A 10,460-nucleotide genomic window follows, 5' to 3' on the forward strand; every position below is an offset into this window, starting at 1 on the left:
GTGTGTGTGTTTGTGTGTGTGAAATGAAGTAAACTTTTTTAGTCAGCGAGGTGGGTGGAAAAAAACAAAAACGACTGAAACAGTGAGAGCAAAGAAGTGAGCTGGTCAGGGAAAGGAAGCCAGGGATGATGCATGATATGAGAGGAGGACAAATAAAAGGGATGACTCCATGAATGATGCATAGCTTTCTCTCTCCATTATACTCTTCCGGGCAATTTGATTATGCAGGTAAACATGCAAGGCTGTATAAGTGAGAGATGAAATGGGATAGAGCGATAGAGAGGGAGCTGGGATTAGAGGGGGGGGGAGTGGGTGTGTTGCTTTATGCATGAAAATAGATTGGATTGCCTGGTAAGAGGACAAGAGAAGAGTGTTGTCGGAGTCTGCCTGTGTGTGTTTGTGTGTGTGTGTGTGTGTGTGTGCTGCCGATAAGCGGGAGGGGGAGCTGAATTAAGAATGGAGAGGTAAGGCTCAGCGGGAGGCTTTATACACCGAAACGTTGACAGTAGTTTTGAAATACCACTACTCTCATTGTTGCTGCTGTCAGCATGTTTATACTTCACCATCTTGGCCTCATTCAAACGGAAATGAAAGGGCTTTTATGTTGCTGATAAAGGGCAGCCTCTCCTGATGCTCCAGTCTCCTTCTGCCAGCTGCCAGTGGCTGCAATGACTCAGGTTTGAAGTAAAGGGGCATCAGGAGTGAAGAGGGACTCGGGAATAAGCGCTGGAGTGTGCCAGGCTCTGTCTGTCTCCAGCTCTTTAGGTTCTGTCAGTGTCATAGTTTGCAGACATAAGTCAAACCTTGAGAGCTGTTTGTTGAGTAGTCTGTGTGTATGAGAGAGGCATGAAGCGTGTTTGTCTTGTGTTGCTCTCCTTTCCCACCTCGCATGTCTGTTGTCAGCTGTGGGCGATGTGTCTTCTGTGGCTCCGCGTGATAAAGCCATTAATCACATTCTCTGTTTACCACTCACTGCAAGATGTCTCACTCCGTCTGTCCTGGGATGCAGCAGCAGATGCAGCTCACTGGAGTGGAAGGGGAAACGCCCCAGCCTGGTGTTGGTTGGTGTGTGCTTACTGAATATTTTGCGTGACAAAGTAAAAAGTAAAAACCAACATGGTGTCTTAGTAAGGTGTCGGGCACCACATGGCACCAGAACAGCTTCAGTGCACCTTGGCATTGATTCTACAAGTCTCCAGAAGTGTACTGGACGGATGGACACCATTCTTACAAAAGATATTCCTTCATTTGTTGACGATAGTGGAGAGCACTGGCTCACATCGATCCAACATCTCCAATAGGTGGTAAATGTGTTGAGATCTGGTGCAACTTAATATTGATTTGCAGGGACTCTTTCCTCTAAGGCAACAAAAGTCAGCAGCACCAAACCATCGCCACCGCCAAAATCCCTACCAGCATAACAGAGCAACCAGATTCACTCCGCACACAACACACAACACACCACACACACCCACACACACAAATACTCCAGCTCTTCTTGTTGACTCAGACTTCTCCAGCCGGCCGCATCTGTTCAAGTCCCAGTCTCAACCAAACAGACTGGCGTGTCCGTGTGTGTCCAGCAGCTATCAGAGGTCCGGCACGCTACTGCATTTGAAATGAGAGTGATCAATGAGCGCCAGATGCAACAATCAACTCACCTGGTGATGTTCTGAAAAGCCATCTCCACACCTCTCTCTGTCCTGCAGCTAAATGTTAAACACGTGGCCCACCTCCACAGTCATTTAAGTGATTTATCACCAAAAATGCAAAACATTCTCTGGTTCCACCTTTTTAATATAAGAATGTGCATTCCTCAGTTTTGCCATTTTAAATCATCTGAGTTTTGAACTTGAACTAGTTGGATTAAAAAAAGTAATTTGTAGAATCACCTTGGGCTCTGGAGCTCTTGACTTTTTAAATTAATTTTTTTAATTTAGGCCTTTATTCAAAAGTTGACAGTGGATACAGGACAGTAAATGTAGAAAAAGAGGGATGACATGCAACAAAGGCCCTCAGTTGGAATGTTGCGATTGCATCGTATGCGTGTGGTCCATGAGGATTCCCCATTGTATAACATTTTAAATGGTTAATAATAAAAATGTATTGATAAATGAATAGAGTAAAAGCCCCTAAAAAGATTTATCATTAGTCTTTGCTGTCAACATTTGTCTATCATCTGTATAGAAATTCAAGGACACACATACACACACATGCAAATGACTGTTCAGTCAGTGTGAAAGGTAACAGCAGCACATGTTGAAGTCAGGTGCCTTGCAGTATGCAGTGTCACACTTGAGTCCCCACACTAACTAATGTGCTCTTATTTAGCCATCAATCCTCTTTAGCTGATGTCAGCTGGTTTTCCACAGCTCCGTGGCCATACATAAGCAATGAGAGCTTGTCGATCATCTCACATTATGGTCCATTGAGGAAATGGCTGATGGTGACGGGAAGTAAATGTAGTATGTCTAATGTTTCCCCTCACAAGCTATAAGCTTTCCTTGGCAGCTCCTGGACCAGCCTCCGAGCTGTGAACTCAGTCCCTCTGAAGCCGATGGGAGAGGCATTGTTTTAGGTTGCTGGACCACTGTGACCATTATAATGATTCAAAATCACACTCTGAATTTTGAAATCAGTCCCTGGTGTGTGCCACCCCGTCCATTCAGGTTGAGTAGTAAATGGCTTTAGATAGAGGTGCTCTTTCTATTTATTAGTGAATTGTAAAAGTCACACATAATAAATAGAGTTGTGTCAGTGGAAGGATAGCTTTATACCAAAGGTTAGAAACTTTCTAAATGTATAGCCTGGCCTTGCCAAAGACCATGTTATTCCAAAGTAATAGAAATGTAAAAGCTTTGGAGTATCTCATTTATCTTTGTTCCATTCACTTATGCATTTGTACAGTATTGATTTAAGAGTGCTGTCTTTGCAGAATTTCTATGCATCCTCTAATGAAATGCTCTTATTCATGCTCTTTCCTCCTCCTGTCTTTTTTCCCACTACTGTATATCACTCTTTCAATCTCTGCCTGTCACTATTGCTCTACTGTTTCCATCTTCACATACTGTAAGCACCTTTTCACTCTCCAAGCATCAAATACATAGCACACACACACCCACACACACACACACACAACACACACACACACCAGACACACAGGCACCAACACACACACACACACAAAGTCACACACACACACGACACACACACACACACACACCCTTCCTGGCTCTAACTCTGCTTCTTTATTCAATCATCTCTACAGGCTCTTCTGTCTGCTTTCTTTCCTTTAAGTTCTCCCACGCTTTTTCCCAATCTTCACTTTTCTTTAGGTTTCCTCTCTCCTCTACCTGTCACATCTATTCAATTGAGCTTTTCCACACTGTAAACTACTGATGGCAGCTACTGAGCCAAAGTTAAATTGTTTCGCTGTGTCTCCTTTATTCTCTCCCCTCTCCAGACTTGGACTTTCGCTACTTCTGGAAGTGGAGCGTGTTCGAGGACTACCTGCTCTTCTGCTTCGGCTTCACTGTGCTGTGTGCACTTATCACCTTGCTGCTGCTGGACTCTGCTGTGTTTGTGGAGACGCTGGGTTCCCTGGCCGTGATGTTTGAGGCCATGCTGGGTCTCCCACAGCTGCTGCAAAACTTCCACAACCGCTCCACCAAAGGCATGAGGTACAGCACACTTTGAGGTCAAGCGGAGAAAGCTCATAACTCACTGTACTCACACTGGCATACAGCGGCACACTCCCACAGGACTTAAATCATCACATGGAAACTACTCTCATTAACCTTAAGGTTGAGGGAGTTCCAGTAATTTATATTCTCACGAACAAATAATGCTAATAAAGCAATTTATAATCATTGGAGGCTACATGAAGTTTTGGATGAACCTAAACTGAATCTTAAACAATTATCTAACAGTTATCTATCTGTTTCATTGACAGTAAATGTGTTATGATGAATAGTGATACACTAATTTAACTTAAAGATGAATTTTGCATACAATCCCTCCTCTCAGGTCTCAGTAGAAAAAACTGATGATAATACTGCAATCTGCCCCCTAAAATCATTTGAAAGAATCAGCATATCCTCCTCTAAGAAATGTTCTCAATACTGTCAACACATGCCACATTTTAAGGTAATTCCAGAGGTACCCACGTTAAATTCAAGGTCAGTAGGGAGTAGAGAGTGGCAGGAAGGAGGGACAAACAAAAAGCTTAGCTTGCATTAAAAATGTTTATCTTGTTAAGATTATGTCAAAGTGTACAAAGGTCGATGTGTATACTGATTAGCCTCTCAGGTAGAAGAATGTAAGATCAATTGCACCCCTAATGGCACAGAACCTCATACTAATTATGATCATTATTTCCTCATTATGTGTCTTGTCTGTCATCAGTGCAAAATCCATGAATGCAGTGTGCGTGTGTGTAGTGTAGTCACATGGTTTGCTGGTCGGTCACCTGCAAAAAGCCCGTAGAGACAAAACAAAACATTTGACTTTTTCTTCCGAGGACACAACCACCGCCGTTTGTTTTCAGTAGATATCCAGGAAGTATTCAAGTCAGACCTAAATTAACATGCACAGCAGGCAAATATGATGATCCTAAAATTAGGAGCAGTGATGTTAGATGGATTTAGCAACCCTCCCTGGGATTGGGGGTGGTTTTGTTTTCCAGTTCTCAACTCACAATTCATTCATACACAAATGCACAATCACAAAATATATGTGACTAAGTGCTGCAACTATCGATTATTTTCATCATTATTTATTTTTATTTTTTATGATCAAATTATCATTTGGTCTATATTAAATTATATATATATACTATTTTTTCCAAGCAGCCTTAAGATTTTCAGTTTACTGTCATATAACACAGATTAGCTGCATATCCTCCAATTTAGGAGTGTTTACTATTTTAGCTTGAACAAGATTAAGAGTCTATATTAATGCTAGCAGCTCTGTGAGGCTGTACTCGGGCGTTGGTGGTTCTTTGAGCTAAATGCATGTTAACATACTCACAATGACAATGCTAGAATTCTTAAGGAAGTGTAATGTTTACCAGGCTCATTTGTGTTAAGCAGCGCTCCACACAAAGTACAGCTGCAGCTGATGGGAATATCACAAGTTTTGCAGGTACCTGGTTAACCAAATATCGGAAAAATATTTTTTTTAATTTGGTAAATAAAAAGTTAAGAGTTTTTCAGTTTTTCAGTTCATCCTGACCTCGACATGACTGTCAATGTTTTTGGGAAATCCATTCAGTAGCTGTTGAGATATTTCAGCCTGGACCAAAGTGGTGGACAGTGAGGAAGTCTGACATTGCCATCCCTAGAGCCAGGCTGTTGTTGCTGGTGTTATTTTTTTGCTAATGTTGTTTTATATTATGTTTACTTTTTTGTTGATTCCCCAAAGTAAAAGAATACCATAGAAATACTGTACACACAGAAAAAAGAGGAGGTGAGAAGATTCATGATGGTGGTGTGTGTGTTTTTCCCTATGAGAGACAATTCTTTTCACAGCAGAGGTGACAGAGGTGTCATCTACTGTATAGATTCTCCACATGCAGCAGTCTTCACTGTATATCCACCATTCTTCTTCAAGTCCCACTCCGAGTTTTCTTTGGATTAACTGTCACAGTACATTTTATGCTACTCAGTCAAGCTGGCTCATATTTTGCCACACGTGCACTCATAAACACAAGAAATAAGTAATGTAGTAGTGTATGTAAATATGCTGCAATATAGTTGATTTACTGTTTGAATGGCAACGTCCTTCCTTGATAATATGCCCCATTTCACATAAAGTGTCCTCAGGATATACATCTGGGCTAGTACTTCCAGTGAATGTCACGCCAAAGATTAAATACACAATAACACTACATTAGGTCTCCAGGCTGACTGATGAATGAGTTAGCAACATCAATACACTTAACTCAGATCCGTGGCAAAGTCCCAGCATACTCTGTAATGTAATAATATAATACAAGCCACCAAAAAACGATACAGCTGCTGGAAAATACTTCATAATACTCAGTGACTCTTTGTCTTAGGGAATACTGTAATTTCAACATGAATATTTTCCAACCTCACTATCGATCTCTGCAGCCTAATTGGACGAATGACCCTGAGGATCGAAACAGCCCATTCAGCACTTCTGTCTCTACGTGTATAACATGTTTCAGATCGTTTGACCCTGATCACATGTACTTAAGATTCTACCATTTGTTCATTTAAGCTTGAGCAAACTGTTTTCCACATATGATGATGCAGCATGTTGTCTGCACTTCCTCTCATGTCATCCCATGTGAAACTAGTTGTTGTTCAGTCAGATTCCCCCGGAGTCCTATTATGTGTGATTATGAATGTATGGATCCATTTCATCAAGGACGGCTCACCTTTTCCTGGTCGCCCAAATGGACGCATGTTGTGGAAAACCAGAGAGACAGTGTACTCAGTGTAATTATGCTTCCTGGTCATTATTGACACGTTGTATGTGTGCATGTGTGTGCACACACATTCACACTCATACCACTACTCCTGGGAAACCGAGGAAGGGACAGAGTGGTAATGGAAAAATGCAATAAAAGGGACAGTGTGAGAGAGAGCTAGAGAGGCAAGAAGGGTGTGATAGAAAAGGAAGCATATGCAAGAATGTAGAGAAGTCATATTTGAAAATGAGCTCCCTTATTTCTAGCCTCCTTTCTGTACTGGTACTTCAGGGTGCTTTCACACCTAAGCTGTCTGGCTCAAACAAACTCTGGTTTGTTTGGTTTGTTCAGATGGTGTAAATTCTGTCACTCAAACCGTGAAGGAAACAATCTCCTAAGCAATAAATAGGATTATGCTAGATCTGGGGTCGGCAACTTTTTCTATCAAAAGAGACATTTTTGGCCAAGAAAAAAAAAAAAAATGTCTGGAGCCGCAAAACATATTTGAGTATTCTAATGCTAATTTCTCACTGCAAATTAAGTTTATCAGTAAGCCAGCAGCACAGGAATTGTCTGTTTTCTTCCAGGACTTTTATTTCTTTTGGGTCCATAGCTAGAGACTTTTATTTTTTTAAGGGAGACTCAAGACTACTAGACACTGCTGTAGAGGTTTTAACAATTGGATAATGTAAGAATCACTTTAGGCTTACAACAATGATAAATGAAAAAAATTTCAAAAATAAACATTTCAAATTTTCATATTTTATTTTGTCAAAGCCACAGGGAGCCACTGTGAGATGTGTTGAGCTTGTGTTCTCCATGTACTTTGACTGTTACTGAATAAGCAATCATGCAGCAGCAATCCACCAGTACTACAGGTACACATAATATCTGTCCCTGTCATCAGTTTGGGTCTATAACCAGAAAGTTGCCGGCCCCTGAACTGGATACATGGGTGGGGAAAGTGGAAAAGCAGCAGTTGTCTCTCCCACATGGCCACAACTGAGGTGCCCTTGAGCAAAGCCCAAAACACCCAACTGCTCCATTTGAGCTGCTCATCAGATCGCTGTGGCAGCTTCCAACTCACTGTGTGAGTGTGAACAGTGCATTCCTGCATAAGTATTACTCTCGGTGAAACATCACTGAATATATAAAAGGATTAAACACTGAACTCATAATCGATCATTTCTTTGTGAGCTCTGTGACCATCAGAAGATAAAAGCATAGGCGCAGTAAAGTGCAGCATGAGTTAGCTGTCATTCGACTGAGTAAACTGGGTTTGATTTTCCCCCACGGGTTCATGTAGCACTGATAATGCAGGATGACACTTACCAACATAAAGCAAATCAGAGCTTCTTTGTTGTGGACTGAGTGAGCCAAACTACAGGTGTGAAACTGAATGAATTTTCTATTTTGCACATTTAGCCCTCCAGCTAATTTCCATGACCTCATATTATTCCAAAAACACACAGTACTTAGAGTATCACTCGCTGTTTATTCAGAATAAAGCTGTTTCTAGCGATTCATTTAACACTGACTTTATGGAGATGCCAGGCTTTCATCTGACAGCATTTGAAAGCACTGATTGCTCAGGTGGAGCCTACAGTTGAATGCTAAAGTTGTGATTTGTTTATTTGAACAACAATGCGTTTTTAGTGTGTGAGTGATTGCTCAGCGCTCTCTGCTCGGCTGCCTGGGGAGCACGCCTGTTTTCCTCTTCCCTCTCATTAAACTTTATCTATTTTGCCTCCTCTCCAGTTTTCCTCTCTCAGCTCTGCACCAAAGCGTCCAACCTTCACAATGTCACTCAGTGACAGTGGAGGGGACACTGACTGTCTGTCTGCCACACTGACTAAAAAGTATGCAGACAAATACAGCGTCTCAATGGATACGTATCTCTGTTAGTTTCCTTTCCTTAGACAGCTCCTCTGCTGTTCTTCTCTGCCCTTCCTCTTAGTCTTTTTCAATACAATGTGTTGTTCTTTATTGTCATGAATGTCACGAGTAGTCAAGCTACATACATACAGTTGAGTCCAGCAAAGAGAATAAACGCCTGTCACATTATTGTGTGTCGGCTGCACATTCAGCTCCTTGTTACTCTGTTTCGCTCACACCTTCACAACTAGCAGCTTGTTCCTTTCTCTCAGTTCTGTGTAACACCCTTCGAGCACTAATGGTAGCTCTATTGCCATGTCCTTTCAATGGCAGCTTAATGGTGGTTTCACATTTCTCTTGAGGCAGCCATTACCTCACGGGCCATTTCGGACAAAGGGCCAGTACCTTTACAGTCTGGCCCCCGGAAAATATCGTGCTAACCTGATAACCTCTAAATGACCCTTTGGCAAGTATTGAAGTACTTGCCAAAACTCAGAGGCAACATCATTCAGATTCACATACAGAAGCCACCTAGATGTTGTATGTGTCAGTATAATATAATGCTTTGTTCCAGTTTGTTGTATATAACATTCACTCCTTCATTGTGAGAGTTTGATGCTTTTTGTGTCATTGTAAATTCAATATCTTGGGTTTTGAGCTGTTGGTCAAATAAAACACGCAATCTGAGATTTCACCTTGAGCTCTGGGAAGTCGTGATGGACTCTTCGTGGGTATTTTCACAAAATGTTCCATATTTTTTAGACCAAACCATAAAACAACAATAAACACTGTTAATAAATAATTAGCCTATACATTTTATAGGTAATTATCCTTAATTGCAGCCATATTTTGATCCTATTAAAGGTGGTGTTTATATGTGGCAGCTAGCGAGTGCAGTACTCAAAGATCCTGAGTATTTCTGACATGTTACTGTGCATATAAATGAAACCAAGTCTTTACAGAAGCTGAGAACATGAAGTGTGATAGATGTACAGTGGAAAAGCTTAATCATATTAATACAATTTGACAAGATCATTAGATTTGATTTTCTTTATGAACCATCTACCTCCATCACTGACATTAGCACATGATTTCTTCTCCAGTGTATATTCAGGGATTAGCCCTTTTATTGTATTTGTGTCTGTCTGAGATATGTGTGTGTGTGGATGTCTGTGTGCATGCATTCCATGCTTACATAGTATACTGTGTAAGCAAAGCACAAATAATAGTGTTTACCAGAGTATAGTTAATACAATCACAACCATTGTGTAAGGCAGTGCAGTAGCTCTCACTGTTACATTGGAGTCCTGTCTGTCCTGGGGCAAGACCACACAGGAGATTGTGTTGTCCTCACATTTTCTTTTATTTTTATATTGTAGAGGTTTGGATAGGAGCAGTTCTGGGTGTTTTTGCTGTGTAGTCTTGTGGTTGTACTTCTCATATTTTGAATAAACAAGTAATGTAAGAAATCATGCAAAATATGGGTGCATTTGGAAGCACATTTAGACAAGTAATCACTCTTACAATAACATATTCTTTTCCACAAAGGCTACAGACTTATTTTAAATGTCAAGGCCCTGTTGTACCTACTCAGGGCAAAACTGAAGCGGAGCTATGAAAAGCCTGAAGCGCACTGGTGACATCTATGCCCATTATTTTCAGTATTTTTGTCCAGACACTTATTGTTGTGTGAGAAACTTATTGTTGAGGTAAAAAAAAATCTGGACCCCGTCAACCCACAGCCCAGGCTTTTCAGACATAAAGTAAATTGCCATACAGTCACTCTTTATGAAGGGAAATCAAGTGAAATAAAACACAAAAACCCCTGAACAGAGGGTTACTCTGCAGATTCTCTTTATTTGCTTTCTATTATTTTTATATTGTGGCAGGGTTAGGTTTAGACTTAAGGCAGCAGAAAACAACAAAAAGCATGCAGTACCAACTTTTGTTCTAGTGTTGATATATTGTCCAAGATTTAATCAGCTGAATACTCTGCTGCTAGCAGTCTTACTGATGATTTCATCTCCATCTTTAAGATGCAACCATTGCAAGGTCAATTAAATGTAGGATTTAGTGGCACCTAGCAGTGTAGTTGCTTATAGTAACAGCCTGGCTTACCCTCCCGTTCCAAGCATGTAGGACAAACTAC

At 41.0% G+C, this 10,460-nt stretch overlaps 1 protein-coding gene across 1 annotated transcript in view; it reads left to right on the forward strand.

The window, feature by feature from the left end:
* The window catches only part of si:dkey-246g23.2 (solute carrier family 66 member 2), a 46,759-nt gene that overhangs the window by 25,496 nt on the left and 10,803 nt on the right, over positions 1-10,460 (forward strand). The window contains exon 4 of the mRNA XM_035664669.1: positions 3,464-3,680. Within this exon, the coding sequence (XP_035520562.1) occupies positions 3,464-3,680 (217 nt within the window). The remainder of the gene's footprint in view (positions 1-3,463; positions 3,681-10,460) is intronic.

The sequence above is a fragment of the Morone saxatilis genome, unplaced genomic scaffold (genome assembly GCF_004916995.1).
Source record: "Morone saxatilis isolate NCDOM2014 unplaced genomic scaffold, NCSU_SB_2.0 Contig2, whole genome shotgun sequence".
Taxonomy (NCBI): Eukaryota; Metazoa; Chordata; class Actinopteri; family Moronidae; genus Morone; species Morone saxatilis.